At 41.8% G+C, this 20,663-nt stretch overlaps 1 protein-coding gene across 16 annotated transcripts in view; it reads left to right on the plus strand.

Annotated features, from left to right (window-relative positions):
- The window catches only part of CUL2 (cullin 2), a 51,403-nt gene extending 39,116 nt beyond the window's left edge, over positions 1-12,287 (plus strand). For all 16 annotated transcript variants that reach the window (XM_083466847.1, XM_083466851.1, XM_083466854.1 and 13 more), the window contains 5 exons: positions 4,922-4,988; positions 6,194-6,396; positions 8,381-8,482; positions 10,643-10,759; positions 11,676-12,287. In XM_083466847.1, the coding sequence (XP_083322973.1) occupies positions 4,922-4,988; positions 6,194-6,396; positions 8,381-8,482; positions 10,643-10,759; positions 11,676-11,807 (621 nt within the window). In that variant the 3' untranslated portion in view covers positions 11,808-12,287. The remainder of the gene's footprint in view (positions 1-4,921; positions 4,989-6,193; positions 6,397-8,380; positions 8,483-10,642; positions 10,760-11,675) is intronic.
- Positions 12,288-20,663: the final 8,376 nt, after the last annotated feature.

A 20,663-nucleotide genomic window follows, 5' to 3' on the forward strand; every position in this document is an offset into this window, starting at 1 on the left:
AAGAAAAAGCAAAATATATACATATTGTTCCTCCAGTGAAAATAGTTTCTTCATGTGATAGACTTTACCTCCTAAAACACGATCCAAATTACGTATGATATTTGATTGGAATATATTATTTCCAAGAGTGCTCCAATTTTCACCACTTCATTATGGGAAGATCTTTTGCATCTACTTCATCGTTAGCACAATTGTCTTAAGAGTTCACATGTCATGTTTAGTGTCAGGGTTTATTTTTTCTTTCTTTCTGGCAACTTTGATTAACAGAGATTGGGTCATATTCCCATTATTAGAAACCATGAGACACATCTTTCTGTCTGCATTGTGCATTTTATAGCCAGAGAATTCATTCTTGAACATAGTTCCTGATTTCTTGTTGCTTTTGTGGCAATTTGGGGGAAAAGATGGATTTTGCTTTTAAAACAGCCTTGTACTTGCAACCTGATGTACTCCAGTTGACATAAAGAAAATACCAAGCTCTCTTAAGGACCGCTTTTTATTTTCCTGCACTTAGACATCCATCAGCTCGGCCCTAACCTCTTGATGCAACTCGGTGGCACCAAGGGAAGAGGCCACTCTGTTTCCAACTGACTAGTTAAATGAAAAGAATCCGACCAGTTCTGTGTTGTTTGCAGATCTTGGATGGCTGCTGAATATCTTTTCAGATCTCTGGGGAAAGGAGTAGTCAGCCTTCAGACTGGAAGTTACTTCCGTTGTGGCACGTACACAGAACTTGTCAGATAAAATGAATTTGACACCCATCTGCTAGGGAACCTTTTCTCGTTCCCTAAGAAGTCAGAAACAGTTTAGCTTTCCCCTTCCACCATCATTCATGTTCTTTTTGTAAAAACTGCTTTTTTCTCCCTAGCACTATCAGGATTGGTGGGTTAGACATAGTGGAAGAATGGGAAGTATCTGCTCTTTGCCCATGAGGTGATTTTTCCCATGGAGTCTTTAAAGTTCCTGTTTGCTGCTAGGCTGTTAACTGTTTAGGGAAGTTTTTATTGTTTGATGTTTTATCGCTTTATTATTATCATTATTATTATGTTGGGAGCTGCCCAGAGTAGCTGGGAAAACCCAGCCAGATGGGCGGTGTGTGTGTGTGTGTGTGTGTGTGTATAATTATTGTTATTTATTATTAAATGTGGATGCTTTAGAGTTTTGGAAGAATCTGCTCGGAGAGTATGAGGTACTCTCTGCCTTTATAGGCTGGGGGCCTGGGTACCAAGAACACTCTAAATAGCAACCTCACTTTTACCAGTGTGAGGATTGGCAGACGGCGTATATATTAGGAGACCAGGTGAGAAACATAGCTGTCCTGTGATAGCAAACCTAAAAGACATTGTTAAAGTTCCTAAACTTTTCCCATTCCTAACAGTTGGTTTTGTAGGCTTGTTCATTCCACCCTTCATGTGGTATCAGTCGTTGTGTGGTTTTGGGTTGGAAACTGAGAACTGCCACCGCTGCAATTTGTGCATCTTTTCACAAGTTCCAAGAAGTGTAGAAATCAAAGTGGCAAGGTTATGATAGTGGGTGGGAGATAATTCTTTTGGGTACAGAGAAGCTGGTCAATCCTAACTCGGGTCCCTGGTTTGTTCATAAAGGGAGGGCTTCCTTCAGGTGAGGACAGTCTTTGTAACTAATACCCAGTGCTTGAGACAGCCTCAACAACCAACCACTTTTCATCAGAGCCAACCATGTTATCTGACCATGTAAAATTCACATTTTGGCGGCGGCTTCTGCAGGCAGCATAACTAATAAATGTTCCACTCTTTTCATCCTCCATTTGCACTGGATTCCTGCCTCCTAATACGTTGGGGCTATATGGTCTCCCCTTCCCCTCCTGCCCTAAAAAGTTGAAATAAAAAGACAGCAGATACTATCACAGTATTGTTGGGCTTTTGCTGCCATTCATTTCTAACCTTCCATCCGGCATGCTTGGTAGGGATGCGGGAGAGGGACTTCTCAGTGGCTTGTCCCAGATTTTGCAACTCCCTAGAGAAGCTAGAGGGACACGGGTGGCACTGTGGGTTAAACCACAGAGCCTAGGACTTGCCAATCAGAAGGTCGGCGGTTCAAATCCCCGCAACAGGGTGAGCTCCCGTTGCTCGGTCCCTGCTCCTGCCAACCTAGCAGTTCAAAAGCACGTCAAAGTGCAAGTAGATAAATAGGTACCGCTCCAGCGGGAAGGTAAACAGCATTTCTGTGCACTGCTCTGGTTCGCCAGAAGCGGCTTAGTCATGCTGGTCACATGACCCGGATGTTGTACGCCGGCGCTCCCTCGGCCAATAAAGCGAGATGAGCGCCGCAACCCCAGAGTCGGTCACGACTGGACCTAATGGTCAGGGGTCCCTTTACCTTTTAGAGAAGCTAGACAGGCTCCCTCCTTGTAGTCCTCCTGCCGGCAGTTTAAGACTTTCTTTTTTATCCAAATAATTGTTACTGGTTTTCATGTAAATACAAGAAAACATATAACTACAGCAACTTGTCGAGTGGTACATTCTTACTAAGTTTCATATGCAGTTAACTGGGCATCAGGGTTAAGACTTTCTTGGAAACTGGCTGCTTATAATGAGAGAGCTGGTGCGCTGCTGTTTTTATTGTAATTATTGGTAATGTGGGGAGGCAGCCGAGATGCATTTCAGACATCGTGATATATCAGCCGATTGCTGTATTTAGCTGCTGATATATCATGTTTTCGAAAACCAGATATTGACCCAATCCTGAGAAGCAGAAATATGTTGTGTGTTCTTACAGATGGGCATGGGAAGTTAGTAGGAAATTTTAGTACTACAAACTGGTATGAAATGCACCACATTAAAATGCTATGGTTAGTAGGAACAGCTTGATACCAGTGGACTGTCCAGCATGACTACAAAGGGATACTGCTTACTTTTTTGTGTACATCCCTGGGGCCAGATGCTGCTACATAGTGAATGGTAATGACGGGACTGATGCACAAATTGTTAGTTGACATCAACCTTTCTTGCAGATTTGCAGAATTGAAATGTTAGCAACAGCCTTAATAAGGGCTTAACTCTGTGCTATTTAAATTGTCATTTTAATCAGTGATTTGCTTTCTAAATCCCGCTTTCTAATTTATTTGATCAGACAAAATTAACTAATGTACTTAGAATTTAGATAGAGTTTGCCTTTTTCTGAGCTGGTTTCAGACAGGCTTCAAAGGAAAAGGGGAGGCTCTGAAATGGAAAGTCTCCTGTGCTTTTTCTTTTTATGAACCTCCTTGTGTCAGTGGGAGATGGCCCCAATAAATTCTAACCCCTGAGGCTTGTGAATTAAATTAGACCGGGGTTTTTTGATGTTGTATTAGCAATCTCCACTGTAGCTATCAGTTTTATTTAATGAGCAATTAATATAAGTAATGAGTGATAAATGTTTCTTAATAGGAAAGATATGAAATACAGTTCTAAAGGCTATTACTTGAATAGTTAACGTGTACATTTGACTTTCATGAATATCTAGTGCTTAATTTCAATAATAAACCTTTATTAATTATCATTAGTGAATTATTAATATTTTGGTTTATCTTTTAGTATATCCTTTAGTACAGCATGAGGCATTCTTTGGATTTGCTTGAAGAATTGCAGGCTTTTCTCCCAATTCCTCCTTTAACAAAAGACAGAATGTTCACAGTTCTGTTGTGGTGTTTAAAGATTCTGCGGCCGGTTTCAATAATATGATTTATCCCTCTTAGGAAATAGACTAGTGTGTGGTATTACATTCTACCATCTCTGAAGATACTGCTGTATAGTTAGTTAGCTCAAAGTATGGGGAAAAAAGGAACTAGGAATACTCCTCTTGAAATTTTGTAGTCCTCTTATCCATGACTTCCTCTGAATTTAGAGCTTACCTAGCAGCTTTTGAAGCTAATTCTTAGAGTTAAGGGACCCTTAAACAAAGCCTGATTTGCTGGCTCCTCTAGTGACCTTTTTGCTGTCTTCCAAGAGGGACTCAATGGGGTGCTCAGGAGTTACCAACACACATTTCCTGAGAAACACTGTCAGTCGCCCAGCAAGTCTAAGCTTTACGAAGAGCGGGAACTGCCTGCCTCTCAAGTTGCTTGCTTGAAATTGCTTCATGTGTGTCTTAAGGAGCTAGTTACTTTCTTCACAGGGTGGTGGCTGGTCATATTAAAAATCTATATAAAGTGATTAGCTATGAATAAATAAATAAGGTATATTCTGCAGTGAAATGCTAATAGATCCAGTTAAATGTACATGTCAATAATTGTACTAATTAAAGTTGGTAGTAATAATAGTAATTATTATTCTTATTAAACTGTATTATCTGCCCATTACCATCAGGTCCCAGGGCAGATTACAGCAATTTAAACTTCAATATTAAAAAATAGTTAAAACAGATTAGTCAAAAGAAGGTCCTGAAAATGCATAGTGTCAAAAGCCAGAGTAAAGATTCATGTCTCCAGCATACTATGTTGAATTTAACACCCAAGAGGGTCTGTAGGAAAGGAGGTGATCTTTCAGAGATCATTGAGTGCTGGTAGCGATGCAACACACACACACACACACACACACACACACACACACACAACCCAGTTCTACAGTGGTTAAAATGTTGTATTCGGATGGGGAGTAGGATGATTAAAATGTTAAACTCTTAATAAATATTCTTGCAATGCAGGGGGTTGGACTAGATGATCCTCAGGGTTTACAATTCCAACTTCACAATTCCATGATTCTGTGTTTGCACTTTCTTTGTGATTGGATGTTTTTGCTTCATGAGTTTACAAGCTTATGTTGCATTATAGCTGACATTTGAAGAAGGTTCATTGTATTATTATTCTAAGCTCTGCACTAACCAGAATTCTTTGTCTTGAGGTATTTGGCTGAGGACTTAATCTCTTAAAATATTTGACCCAAAGAATGATTTTGTTTTACAGTTTGAATTATTTTACAGTCAGCATTTCAGTGGGAGGAAACTCACCTGGCTTCATTATCTCTGCACAGGTAAAAAATAAATGTGCATGCTTTTTACCTTCTGGAAACTTCTAATATGCTAATGCTAGTTTTTTATTATTGGAACCCATAAATCCTTTGGAAGATTAGTAAATTTTTAAAAACCCTCTTAAAATTACTTTCGTTGACATTGTTAATATGGTTGTGCTGATTTAGCACTAATAGGTATCTTAATTTCATCTCCTTTGAAGCTTGCCTGTAGGATTTATAGCTTTACAGATTGTATCTTTGCGATATTAACAGAGTGTTCTCCAGAAATGAGTTGTATTTCGAGACAGCCTTTTGGAAAACACCCAGTTATTAGAATAGGTTGAAAAAGGTAAAATGTTAGCATAAGATTCAGTTTGATTATACAGGCAACTCGGCATAGTTTGATTCTTCAACAGTGCTTTGAGCTGGAACAGTTTAAGGTCCTTGTTAGCAAGACCTAGAAAGCTGGGACAGAAGGGCATTATGGAGGTGTGTGTACAAGGAACAAATTAATGCAGACACCGGGAGACAGGATTGGGGGGTAATGGATGTGGATATGACTACACTAAATGAAAGAATATAAGAATAGCCCCACTGAATCAGACTGGCAGCTCATTCAGTCTAGCATTCATGTTCTTACAGTGACCAACTAGATGCCCATGGGAAGTTAGCAAACACAACCTCAACTCCACAATATTTTGCCCATTTACCTTTCCCACCAGCTGGTATTCAGAGGCACATTGCCTCTGGCAGTATAGGTAGTAAATAGCCATCATGGCCAGTAGCCACTGATAACCTTAATTTCCATGAATTTGTCAAATAGGTGGCCAGCGCTGCTGCTTGTGAGAGTAAATTCCATTGTTTAACTATGCGCTGTGTGAAGACGTTTGTTCTTTTGTCTGACCTGAATCTTCCAACATTCAGCCATATTGGGGCCTAGTATTATGAGAGAAGGAGAAAAATGTCTCACTTTCTCACACTGTGCATAATTTTTATATACCTCAGTATCCCAGCTGTGTACAGAAACATGCTTTATTTGAGTCATTTCTTTCACTGAGAGGGCCAGTTAGTAAAACCCTTAGCTCATTTCTTCTCTGCATGCTTGGTTCGGTCAACCACCAGGCCTTGGGCTTCTCCATGCCTGCCCCCACACTGAAGGAGAGTGCCATTTTTAAAATTTGTAATGTGAGCTAAACCTGTTCATGAAATGCATTGTTGATTTGCAGGTGAAGTTAAAATGAATTATTTGTGCAAACCATATGTAGCCATGGTTACAACATACCAAATGGCAGTGCTGCTTGCCTTCAACAACAGTGAAACTGTCAGTTATAGAGAACTTCAAGACAGTACGCAGATGAACGAGAAGGAATTGACAAAAACAATCAAGTCGTTACTTGATGTCAAAATGATCAACCATGACTCTGAGAAGGTACGTCACCAAAGGGACATAGAATGTATTTGCTTCTGTCTCCGCTTACTGGACATTTGCAAGTGTTTTGTGTTTGTTTTATGGGAGAGATGAAGCATAGCCTTCTGTCACTATCGCCCACAGCTTGTATAGCAATGGAGGGCAACCTGTGCTTCCCCAGATGTTGATGAACTGCAGCTCCCATCATCTCTGACCTTTGACCATTCTAGCTGGGGGTGATGGGAGTTGGAGTCCATCAACATCTGGAGAGCCACAGGTTCCTCATCTTTTGCTTATAGAATTTCAGATTGGCCACATTTTTATGTGGTTTTGGAACACTGTGTCAGGAACTTGTCCTACACTTGAGTAGGACCCTGGCAGGGACACATGCCCGACAGGCATGTTCTCTCCCTCCTGGTCTTTTGTTTGGGAGCTTCAAAAGCTTTCTTCTGCCCGAACATCACAGCGACCGATGCCAACAGACATCGGCACACTTAGGGATCCACAGAGTCTTGGCAGCTTGCGTAACAGACTTCAGCATTTTGGCTAATCTACTTTATTTATGTATAAATACACATGGAGCACTGCAACATGGCTCCGTCTCTCTCTAGCATCAGACAGCAAAGAGAAAGAACAAAGGACAATAGTCCCACTTCATGGAACACAGTAACACAAATATCCTGTCTCCATCACTTCCCACTTCATGGAATCAAAACATACCACGTCATGTGAAAGACAACAATCCCAAAACTGCAATTGTGGAGCAGGAATTCTAACACACTGTCCATGAGAACAATGCAAGTTACACCTGTCTAAAAACCTTGAACTTCATGCCTCTCAAGTAAGGTAAAGGTAAAGGATCCCTGGACGATTAAGTCCCATCAAAGGGGACTATGGGGTGCGGCGCTCATCTCATTTTTCCAGGCTGAGAGAGCCGGTGTTTGTCCGCAGATAGCTTTCTGGGTCATGTGGCCAGCATGACTAAACTGCTTCTGGTGCAACGGGACACGGTGACAAGTGCCAGAGCGCATGGAAATGCCATTTACCTTCCTGCCACAGCAGTACCTATCTCCTGGCACTGATATGCCTTCAAACTCCCAACCTTCCGATCGGCAAGCCCAAGAGGCTTAGTGGTTTAGACCACAGCGCCACCCATGTCAACTCTCAAGTACCAGCCCCCATGCCGCTTTGCAAACTGCTTTTGAAACTCAGTGTTCTTTCAGAAACAGTTGGTAAAAATGACTTGAAATTTTACTCCTCAAAATGGACAAAAATCTTACTGGGCCCCACCTAAAGTACTGAAGCTTGGAGTGCTGTGTGTGCCTGTTTCCTGTGCATCTGAGGGGACTTGAGTTTCCATAGTTAGCAAAAAGAACATCCTGAAGTACAGCTTACCCAGAACATTCCTGAGGGTCTCCTAGACAAGGCAGTAGACAGTTATTACAAACCTAATCCTTGAGCAGTGCAACAAACTCATGTTCTTAAAGCTATATCTATCCCCATAGGCTGAAATGAGATTATCTGTAAGAAATGGTCCATTTTTCCTCAGTGCCTTTTTGTAATTTAATTTAAGAGGACTAGGAAGTGCACTTTCTAACTTTCCCCAGGAATGTCACAGGATTGATAGACTAAAACATGTTCTAATTATTTTCCAGTAATTGTTCTTGCTATATTTCAATCTTGTTAACAACATTAGGCATTTTTGTGTTCAGCGTAGTGGAACAATTACACTGGGCTCGTTTTAAAAACAATCATATATGTAAAATGCATTATCTTGAGTGCCTTGAGTTGCCAAACTGCTCCATAGGGAAGTTAAATAATTCAGAACTGCCAAATTGAAGAAAAAAAATAGCAATATGTTTATATTTCAACAGCGAAGATGTAAGCCATATGTAACTCTAGATATTTTTCATGCAAGCTGTTCACTGTTCTTGGGGAAACAGACAAGCTGTTAATGTGTTTGGCATCATTTGTGTGTGAAATACACATGCTTTTCTCATTGCAGGAAGATGTAGAAGCAGAGTCTACTTTTTCATTAAATATGAACTTCAGCAGTAAACGGACAAAATTTAAAATCACTACATCAATGCAAAAAGATACACCACAGGCAAGTATTAACTTCTTTGATATGAACGAGCTTAAATTGCATGAATAGTATAAAACTGAAACCTATTTTTAAAACTGCTAACTTTTTGGTGTTAGAAGTAGAAAGAGTTAATGGGAGGCAAGCAAGATCATTGCAATGAGGTTGCTAGTATAGACAGCAAGGCATTTTCTAGGAGATCCAGTGCAAACTGGGCTTCAAATTGAGAAGTGTGGATTAAATTGGGAATTTCCAATTTACCGAATTGCTCTAAGTCTCATCAGTCCTTTACAGCTAACAGCATTAGTCATTCCAACTTGTTCACAGTGATTACAGCTTGAAAAATAAAACATTTGAACTAGGAATTTCATTCCTTTCAACCATGTGTCATGGCAGATAACTAGATAAGCTAAGAATTAATATTTCTTGAATCTCAGTTGCATAATAAACAAAACTTTATCAAATTAGTCTTATTACTTCACTGATCCAATTGATCCACCACCTTCTCCAAAAACCAGATATTGCAACTGGCCGATAGCTGGGAATCAGTAACTTCTGGACCTTCCATAATTACTCAGCTGGCTGGCTACTAGAGGACATAATGCAAACTGCAAAAAGAGCTTTATTCACAGTCCACACTTCCACATGGCAAGCATGATTGTGAATTCTTGCCAGTGTTTGGTTGGCTTCAGAGTGAGACTAGCCACTTGTGGTCCAGTCTTCTCCGGCCTGGTCCATAGTCTAGAACAGAGTTTCCCAAACTTGGGTCTCTAGCTGTTATTGGACAATAACTGCCACCATCCCTAACTAGCAGGGCCAGTGATCAGGGATGCTGGGAAGTTTGGAAAACCCTGGTCTAGAATGCCTTGAAGGAACTGCTCCAGCTCCATCACGCCTCTGAGGGCAGGCCATCTGAACAGGCCCACCATTCTTACAGGGGAGAATTGCCAGTGTCCACCCAAACTTAACCAGATACTGACGGGTCTGACCATGACAAGGAAGTGCCCTGCCTGGTGTGTTGGACCAATGGCCGTCTGAGAGAGACCCATGGTTGTCATGGATGTCATGAAGTCTCTAGCTGGCCTGACAGCAGCCTCCATGTGGATATGGATATGGAAATCACCCAAGATTATCATTTTAGGGTCCTCCTCAGAGACTACTTTAGCAAGCCTGATCAGGGATTTTTAGTAGACCAGCAGCATCCCTGTCTTTCTGGCCCAATACCAGATGCAGACCCTCTGAGCCCATCCCAAGATCAAGAGGCTTCCTGGCCAAGGAGATGTTGCTCTTATGGACAATAGCAACACCCCCACCTTGATCCCCTAGTTATGCACAGTCAGGTTGTGCATGAGCATGGTTTTATTATGGACCAATCTAGCATTCAGCAACAGCACCACCGGACCAGAGGAGACAGTGGATATGCTACCAGTAACTTCTGATGGAGTGAGACGGCTGAAATAAGGATTGGAGACCAAACCCCTAGGCCTCTGTCCCTGATGGTGGTCAGTCCCCACCCCTGCTCAAAATGTGCCTTCCCTTGCCCAACACCACTGAAACTGAGACAGCATCTTTCCCATCCAGAAGCATTAACACGTCACCATTCACACCATATGCAGATTGGAGACTGGAGTACAGAATAGCAAGCTCAGGACCAGTACTATATGCATCCCACACAGCCAGAAGTTGATGTTAAATCCCCTAGCCACTCTCTCCCCCCTGTCTCTCACTCACAACTTCCACAAAGCCAGACTTCCCCTCCACCTGGCTCTCACCCTAGCTGAGGGTCACAGGCCTGTTTCACACAGTGCCTTCTATATCCTGACTGACAGTATGGGGCTCCCCTGTCCCTGTCTCTCCCTGACATGTGACTCAAAAGTGGCAAACCCTTTTGGTGTCAAGCTTGTTATAGCAAGGCAGACCCTGGGACCCCCACTGCATTCACTCAGCCAGCGATCAGGCAATAACCCACACTATAAGCAGCACAAACACCTTCAGCCAGATGACACACAGGTCAGAAACCATAGTGTTAGCTATAAGCACAGTGCAATGCACTGCCTGAACATACAATTCCACGACTGCATTCCTGGTGCAAACTTCACAGCTAACCCCCTGAATTATACCTTGTTAAGACTATTGAATCAGTCTCTTGGTATATAAATCAGTTAATACGTGTGTGTGTTGCAGGAAATGGAGCAAACCAGAAGCGCTGTAGATGAAGATAGAAAAATGTACCTTCAAGCTGCTATAGTTCGTATCATGAAAGCGCGGAAGCTGCTGCGACACAATGCTCTTATTCAGGAGGTAAGGGCATGTGCCGACCAGTGTTATGGACTTGATGAAAACATGTAACGTATTCTGTTCTGGTGGAAATTTGTAGAATGTAGTAGGAGATCTTGTTAAGGACAGTGGTTTGGTTATTGCTGGTTTTGGCCAGGTTGGAAGCCCCTAATGCTAAATATACATTGGAACTCTGGTGTTAGAACTGTCAACTTTAAATACAAAACGTAGGGCACAAAATGCCTTGTTAGGTATCCCCAAGCAGATGCAAATTAAACAACATAGAGGTGTCATAATGCACCCAAAAGATGCTTGGGCTTTCAGGGAGAGGTTGCCTAGAGAAGTGCTGTAAACTGAGTGGTACACAGAACAGCAACTGACAGCAATAATTTCTGTTGTCACAAAAGTCATTTTACCAGCAGTGCTGATTATGAAATAGCTGTAGCAGTATTCATTTTTACCAGCAGGTTTACACCTGCATTTCTCCACATGAAGTACAGTTGCACCTTGATTTTTCGAACGGAATTCGTTCTGGAAGTCCATTCAACTTCCAAAAATGTTTGAAAACCAAGGCACGGCTTCCAATTGGCTGCAGGAGCTTCCTGCACTCAATCAGAAGCCGCGTTGGACGTTTGGCTTCCAAAAAAAGTTTTGCAAACCAGAACACTTACTTCTGGGTTTGCAGCGTTTGGGAGCCAAAATGTTCGAATCACAAGGCGTTCAAGAACTAAGGTACGACTGTATACTCTGTGGAAAGCTCAAGACTGTTCACAAGGAGGAAAAACAATATTATGTCAACCGTCCCACAGTTCAGGGGGGGGGGAAATGAATGTATGCCCTTTTAGAATGATGTGCAGAAGGTGACATTGGTTTGGTTTTGAAGCTTTATAACTCATTTGAATTAGGTGTATGTTAAATAAAGCGTCTCTCTCTCTTTCAGGTCATTAGCCAATCAAGAGCTAGGTTTAATCCAAGTATCAGCATGATTAAGAAATGTATTGAAGTTCTGATTGACAAACAATACATTGAGCGGAGCCAGTCCTCAGCAGATGAGTACAGCTACGTAGCATGAGGTTAATATCCTGCAGGTATGGTTGTACGGAGATCATTGCTGTCACTGCTTGGTGTGTCCTGTGGGGGGGGAAAAGCAGGCCTGTTGTGCCTCCATAATTGGTCACTTTGGCAGCCCCTGTTTTTTCTGCTGTTTACAACATCACCAGTGCCACGTCATGAGCGTCAACGAAAAGAAATGAAAAGCCTATAGATATTCCAAGCTCATGTCATTATGACATTTCTTAAAACTTTACTAAACGAGAATGAGTAAAGTATTGCTGAAATGTGGAAATTTTGGTTGGATACCATGCTTCCCCCCTTCCACCCCCTCCATGCCCCCCACGTTTGCAGTTGATGTTTTTTAATGTATCTTAAAAGACAAAGTTAAAACAGACTAAATATTGTAATATGGCAGATAACATAATAATTGTATCTACATTAAAATGTAAAAAGAACATGATACTGCTGCTTGTCAAATAAATAAAGAAATGGAATATGTTGTGGTGATTTGATTTTAATTAATAAATCAACTTTGAAGGACATCTAAATTAATGTTCTCTGTGCACTTCCATCCATGGGTTCTGCAGCTGCGCAGAGCCACCTGCATATAGCTTTTGTGTTTTTATTTGGAAGCAAAGGCCCACTAAGCTCAGAGGGGTTTATCTCATATCAGTGAGATTGTGGCCTAGTTAGTTTTATTATGTTAAGGCAGTTCATATTCCAAGTTACTCTGTCCAGCATTGAAGTGCAAGTCTGGAAACGGGGATTCTGATCATCTGCAATATGATTAGGGCTCTTTGTGTCAATTTATCTAGTGTTAAAAGAATTGGGGGGGGGGTGAGTACACAACCATGTGACTAATGTGTGTGAACCACTTATAGGGAACCAGGAAACAGTTCTTTGTTTGTGGCTTCACTTTTTCTAGCAAATGACACAATGGGAAATGATTAACCTTTGAACTTACATTAGGATTGCAAACAGATGCATTTGCGTTTTGTACAACATGTCCCTAAGGGTGTTTTAGCAAATATTTCTTTTAGTATGTCATCTCTTTTGACGCTCCTAAACATAACCGAAATACCTGTTCTAAACATTGACCCATCCAGGAATACTTAAAAGCCTCCTTTTGATCTTTTCCATTATTGTTCCACTTTTGGTTTATCGATGAGCCAGTCAGAGACCATTAAACTTTGAGCAGGATTTGCCACCATCCTGCCTAAGTTGCAGCGGCATAGATGGTCTCCAGGGCAACTTCACCCACAGTGCCTCACTCTTGAAGGACTCCTTACTCAGAATGTATTGTGCTGGGACCAGAAAGCCCTGTTGGAGGACCACCACCTGTTTTTCTCACAGCAACCGCACATCATTTCTATCAGGCTCACAGTGCTCCATTCCTTTTCTCAGATTAGCAGCAGCTGCCGCAGGTGGGTCATCCATGGTACAACAGCAGCAGGTTTCAAGAAATAGTCTTGTGTAGAACATGGCAAAAGATTGGCACAATATTTCTTTCAAGACACATTCCTGAGTGTGTTTTTTTCCTTAACATTTTAAAAGTGACCATAGTAGTATAATGATTTTTAAACTTTTTTTCCATTCAGTGGTGGGGTGGGACAAAGCTACTGGAGCCGCATATAGCAGCTAAGAACTTGCATCACTGTCTGCTAGCAAATTGCAAGTATCCTTGCTAGGATAAACGAGCCTGCCCCATCCTAGTGCCCTCTAGATGTTTTGGACTACAGCTTCCATAATCCCTGACCATTGGCTAGATATAAAGATGCCATGAATTCTTTGGATTGGCTCAGAGTACAAAATACCATCTTGATGAATTTTAATCTGCTAGAAACTTGTTAAGTCTTGCTGTGAAAAGTGTAGTGGAATTTAAATAGCACTAATGCCCTGGGGAAATGAGTCCACAAGGGCAAGCAGCAGCAGCAGTTACATCAACCAGCTATTAAGGTGTTTGGGAAAGAATAATATAAAGTCCAAGAAGGACCCGGAAGGAGATGGGCTCTTTTGTTCATGAGATTTTTAGAACAATATTTGAGCACATGACATGTTTAATTGTTGACATGGACTCTGGCTTAGCTACCTGACTGCTGGGTAAAGGGAAGGAAGGGGAACTTGAGGCTGGGTATGAAGAAGAAAGGGGAGATGTTTTAATTCTATACTGTGTTCTTGCAGATTCAACTAGTGGTCTAGCTGCTTGCCCTTGTGGTCTAGTTGCTACCCCAAAAATGTTTGGACTCTTAGGAGGTTGATATTATTGGCTCCCCCTAATTCAATAGCATTTTTGCAAACCACACAGCAGTAGCAAAAGGAAGCGTAATGCACTTGCTGCATGCTGCTGCTGTGCTTTTTTGCTCATTTTAGTACAGTTTGGCAGAATGGTCGTTCTCCTTTCTCTCCTGTTTACCGCTGGTTGGATTTCAGCATCCTTTCCTTGCCCTTCTTATATGGCATCTGACCGAAAGATATCATAGTAAGAAATGCATATCTTGCTTCATGTTCCTATCCCTGAGCAGATGTCAGGTTCTGCTTGGTGGTTTTACTAGAACATTATGATTGACAGGCTTCTGCACTCTGTGGAACAAGGATGTTCAGCCGAGGAGCATATTTTTACAGCCCAAACTGGCCTGAAGATCCTGTCATACACAATTCCACTCTCCAAGCTTTATTTGGAAGGTATTTTGGTTGCTATTGTGAAACTACTGAGGTGTGTGTGTGTCGTCAAACACTTTCTGATCTACTGCAAATCACCTTGCGATCTACCAGCAGATTCCAAACTACTTTCTGGCCCAGACCAACCCACTTGCCAGGGTGACACCACTATCTCAGGTGGCGGACGCCCCAAGGCAGCACCCTCACTGGCACCCTGCCACCTCCGCCACTGGGGGAGAAGCAGAACTGACATCAGTGCTGATTTCCAGTGAGATCTCAACAGAAATTGGTGCCAATGTCTGTACCACTTCACCACTGGCAGAGGCAGCCGGGCAGGGAGACACTTCCCATTTTGCCTCAAGCTGTGAAATGGAACACAGTTCCCTTGTTTGTCCACCCCTGCTCTAACTTGCTTATTTGCTGTGTAACACCACTGCTGGAGCACTACCTCTGCCTCCTGTTTTAAAAGCATGACTGCCCCTCTGTTTTGCTACCTCTCTGCCTTTTCTGAGAGGTCAAGGTTTAAGGGAGCATTGAAGCCAAGTATAAATTGTTTGGGGTGGTGTGCATACTTCTCATTGTGATGGAAGGGCCAGAGTCAATCCATTGTACTGTGGAATGTACACCTGCTTATAAAAAGCAGTTCTATGGCGGCTGCATTCCTCTCTAGTCAGATCTCCTGAGAGCCTGTGAACTTGTGACTTTTGAAAGAAAAGTGGATGGAACGGGAACAGTTAGCAAGCTAGATAGCTCGCCCTTTCCAGAGTATAAAGTGATGTCAATTTGTGTAATTCAGTGGTATTTTATTTATATATTGTACTCTTCCAAAACCTCCTTGGCACTTTTATAACCCAAATTCTCTGGTGCTTTCTTTTGCTAGAGCATGTTTTTATTTTTCATCAGGCTGGCTGGAAAACAGCAATGTAGCGCTAACTACTCCTTTTTTATTGCCTTTTTATTTATTACTCTTCCACTTTTTATGTCCATCTCTTGCAGCACCACATTTCCCCGAACACATTGAAATGGCATGAGCATCGGCCTCCTGTTAGACCAGCCGGGAATTAAATTAAGTTTGTATTGTGCTAGCAAAGTGGATGTCAAGTTTTCATTTCAGGAGGTGCCACACTTTGCCGGTGCTTGAAGCATCATTGCAGTACAGTGTGCAAACACTTTCCCTTCTCCATTGAAAGGTTTTATTTTAAACAAATGGATAAGCATGTAGGGTAAATGTGTGCCAAGATTGTGCAAGGTAATGTATGGAAGAATGTGAAATTCCTCCAGCTCTTAAAAACATTTGGCCTGAAGTAAAGAATACTTTTTTCCCAATATAGGCAAGGTAGAGACAGAATGAGAGAGGCAGTATGCTCAAACAGCTGCAGGTCTTGACTGAACATTCATGCCCTCTGCCCTACTCATGGACCACTGTTCAAACTGTGTGTATGCCGTGGATGGTATGTGCTTAGGATGACCATATATCCTACTTGACAAAGCACAGTCCTCTTTTTTCAGAAATTCTCTATTTGAAGCTCCAAACCTTGTTTGAAGATAAAGAACTGCTAAGAAAAGAGAATAGGGGCTGGACCAGGGCAGCTGACGTGAGCAGACAACACTGGCCAAAGGCTTCCTCACTGTGCTGAGACGGATTGCATTTCTATTTAAATTACAGCAATTATTTCTAAATTTGCAACAATATTTTAAACCAGGGAAATTTTATGGAAGTCTGTCCACTTTTGTTCCCTTTTGTATGTGATCCATTTCCTCTTATTTGTTTTATTTAAGGCATTTATGTGTTTCTTAATCATTCACAACTCTAAGCAGTGTGCACAAAAACAATCCACAACATGCAATAGAATAAAAAAAATTCATAAAACTCAAAACACTTCAATGTTATGGTTATTGCTTGTAAAGCCTTAAATATGGTTTGGGACAAGGCTATTTGAAGGACCGCCTTCTTCCAACCTGATGCTGCCTGACCACGACATTCTTTCTCTGAGCCTTCCATCTCTTGTAACCACTGGAAATCCAGTTGGTTGTGATGCATGACATTACCTGGGCCGTGTTCCTTTGGATAGCTGAAGACCAGTTGCTGAATAGAAAGATCGCAAAATTTTGCCATGGGATCCCAGGTCGACTTTTCAACATTTCTATTAAGTTCTCAGCTAAATTTTACCATTCTTCTCTTGTTGTAATACGTTTGTAAGCTACTTTGGAAGCCCTGTTTGTACCAAAAGATGAATAAACATATTATATTGTAAGGCAAGGTGGTAGAGGTGATCTCCCTAAGAGCGGACAATACTTCCTCAATACAAATTGGAAAATGCATCTATCATCTCCTACACCCAGGCCATTCCTTCATTTTGTTACTTCTCTATGCAGCTGAAGTTAAACTTCCATGAGGGAGGGGGTAGAGAAAAAAGAAATTACGTCTTAGACAATTATCACAAGAGGGATGGATGCATAAAAACACAAGGTTAAGAGGACGGCAGCTGAGATTACCCTGTTTTCAGCACATTCAGTGAATGAGAAATACTATAATTATTGGCCTTTTGAGTGCCCGTGATTTTCTTCAATATTGAAGTGCATTCTGCTGCAGCTGTGAAGCAGTTAGACCCCTTGCAATTGCCTTGCAATTTATTTTGGCACCAGTGATGGTGTCTTATTTCAAGCCTGTAACTCAGTGTAATCCTAAATGTTCATTGTTTGTCAATAACATTATCTGCTAAACACAACTTGGCTTAGTGATGTTGAAGAGCTTGTTTGCTGAATCACATTCATTGTGAAATGCCACACCTTTATGTACAGTACCATGGAGGATAAAGCTATATTCTTGCTCCTGCATATCAGTTGTTGAGAATCACAAGCAGGGAGAATGCTGGTTTACTAATGTCCTGCTTGGAGGCTTCCCATAGGCATCTGGTTAGCCACTGTGAAAGCAGGATGCTGATTAGATGGATCTTTGGCCTGATCCAGGTAACGGTTCTTACATTCTTTTGGCTGTTCCCTTTTCCACATTCTAGGCCCTCACTGTTTCACTCCCTATACTTTGCCCTAGTAATCAAATTGGAATACTTGAGGAGAACCTTAATTTGGCAGTATGCCACATAGGGTGGTCAGATGCAAAAAAAGCGGACTGGGGTCCTGTATATAAATAAAATAATCAAATAAGCAGGGCATGAGTGCCATAGCATTCTCCCCCTTAAGATGCTCAGCAACTGGTATTCAGAGAGGTAAGCTGACACTGGGAGTAATATAGACAATCATGACCATTGATAGACTTACCTGATCCCCATTTAAAGCTATCTGTAGGCCATCCCTACAGCCTGTGGTAGAAAATCCCATAGCTTAACACGTGTCAAATGAAAGTTCAGAAATCTCATTTCTTTTGCATATGGTCACTCCAATTAACGGCCAACCAAATTACTTTATGCTGCGTGTGTGCCTAGTTCATGTTCCGGTTAAAGGATCCCTGAGTTAATAGGGTTTGGAAAGAAGCCTTGCCAGAAACACTGAAAAGCCTCTGTCAGTCGGAGAAGGCCCTGCTGAGCCAGAAGCACCACAGATCTGACGTCGGTAAGGTGCAGCTTTGTGTGTTCTGATGTAGCTTCTAAAACGGTGAGACAATGGTCTTGCTAGATCAAACCATCTAAAGGTTTGTTGCAGCTGGCTTGGCACTTCCAGCTGCTCTGACTGGTCCTTGAGAAATGCCAGTTGCTACAGCGCAACAGTGAGAGAGGGTTATTGCCCTCATGCCCTGCTTGTAGGCTTCGCTGAGGCATCTGATCAGCCCCTGTGGTGAAACAGGAGGCTTGACTGGTACTCCATTCACACTATACATTTGAAGCATTAGGATACTACAGTGATCCCTCGGAAGTCAAACGGAATCCATTCCAGAAGTCCGTTCAACTTCCAAAATGTTCAGAAACCAAGGCCAATCGGAAGCCACAGAAGCCATATCAGATGTTTGGGTTCCAAAGAACATTCGCAAACCAGAACACTCACTTCTGGGTTTGCAGCGTTCGGGAGCCAAAACGTTTGATTCGCAAGGCATTTGGGATCCAAGGCACGACTGTACTTTATAACAGTCATGGCTTACCTTCAAAGAATCCTGGGGGTTGTAGTTTGTTAAGGGTACTGAGAATTGTTAGGAAACCCATATTCATTCCTCTCTCACGAGTTACAATTTCCAGAGCAGTTTAGCAATTAATTCCCACTTTCCAGGGAATTCTGGGAATTGTAGCTCTGGGCAGGGAACATGGATCTCCTAACAACTCTCATCACCTGCAGCTGGCATAATTCTTGGTTTAAGGCAGCTGAAGTGCTTTGAATGTATGGTGTGAATGTGCTGTCATAGGTCTGTGATCTGATCCAGCTGGGCTAATTCAGTTAATTGACAAAACTTGAGGTTGTTAAAAGAAAAAGGAAAAAAACGCCCGCTAGGATATTAGAGAGGAAAAATCCCCTATTTGAAGAGGAGCTTCGCCAGTAAATAAAAATATGCGCTGTGGGTGTTTCTTTCTCTTTTTACTCATTCTCACACCCAGAAGGAGCTCTGGAGTGTGGGCCTGTCAGGGCCAGTAAACCCACTCCTTCCCTTGTTTGTGCTGTTCTTGTGAGTGTGGGGAGGGAAGAATGGGTCCCAACATGCCTTGCTTTGTTGACAGCTCCGTGAGGAGATTTCATGTGGGAACATCTCTAAAGCGCTGTTAGGTTCAGCACCTTGCGACACAGAGTAATTCAGGTAATAATAATAAAAATAAATCAGAGTTGGCAGGGCTTGGACAGTCTGAAATAAAATAAGCATGGGCTGAAAATGAAATGCTTTGCGATGTCCCACAATGGGCAGAGGAATTGTCTGAGGGAATAATGTTCTGACAGTCAAGAGTTGTGAAATGCCTGTTTTTCATATTGAAGTATTCGGAGGAAGCCCTATCTATTTTAGTATTATTATTTTACAATATAAGAGAGGTAAATTTTAATACTTTGGGGAGCAAAAAGAATATTGAACATGAAACAAAATATGTTATCTACATCATAGTTCTATAACATTGTGCCATAGATTTGTAGTTATTCCCTTCTAGGGAGCACTTTAGTTGCATGAAATGCTCTCAACTTACTCTTCTTAATTTAATCTACCCCCTGTGAAGTAGAGATTTAGCCGAAGCCCTAGAGTGAAGCAGAGGATTTAAATATGGGACAGTATGCATGAATCAGACATCTCAGTGCAAGCCTTCAGTCTATCAATGTGTAAACAGGCACATAATAAATTGAAGTTGAGATCTCGCAGGTAATCCGGTATGGCATTATCATTGAATTTGTTTTTGTTCCAGGCAATTGGAAACTAGTGAACCTCATCTCTAGCAGCAGAGTGGCCTGCCATGGGCTTCTGACTTTACAATTGAACTTATTTATATGGAAATATGCCTAGAGGGCAAGAAGTAGGAGTTCTGTGGCAGCATCTGAAGACATGTGCTCCATTTGTTAATCTAACATGGCTTCTACCACCCCATAATAATTAAAGAAGGCCCTTTTAAATAATGGAGGGTGGGGGGTTAATTATATGAGGCATAGTTTCCGATTCCCATCTGCATTGACAGTAGGACTTGCGCTGTGTTTAAAATCAATGCAAATGAGTTTCCTGTCAACCACACTTGCCACCATTGTCTCCTGAGCCTATTCAGCTGTCAGTGCTTGCCAACTAATAATTGCCACGCTGTTTTGGGCTATGCCACCCTGCTGACCTGCTTAGCTGATACTACCATCTTCTCTAAATAGCCCTTGAGGAGGGAGATCATTTTCCTCTTAAGAAACTCTGCTTAAGAAACCACATGGTTGGGTTTTCCTTTTTTTACTGCTTTAAAAAATTAATTTAAAATGGCAATTTATTTGGTAGCTAATATGAAGGCTGCTAAACAGGAGAGAGGAAGTAAAAGTCATAACCAATTAAAGCAGCCTTCCCCAACCTGGTTTTCCATCCAAATATTTTGCATTACAATCGTCCCTGACCAATGGCCATACTGGCTGAGACTGATGGGAGATGTAGTTCAAGATCATTTGGAGTGTGCTATCATTTTGTGGCGAAGTGGTTAGAGATCTGGAAGACCAGGGTTCACATGCCCCATGCACCCATGACAGTGACCCTAAGTCCGTCACAGTCTCTCAGGTTAATCTGCCTTGTAGTGTTATTTTGAGGATTTAAAAAATAGAAAGGAGTATGGCA

This window comes from Podarcis liolepis (assembly GCF_965112155.1).
Source record: "Podarcis liolepis genome assembly, chromosome: 12".
Classification (NCBI taxonomy): domain Eukaryota; kingdom Metazoa; phylum Chordata; class Lepidosauria; order Squamata; family Lacertidae; genus Podarcis; species Podarcis liolepis.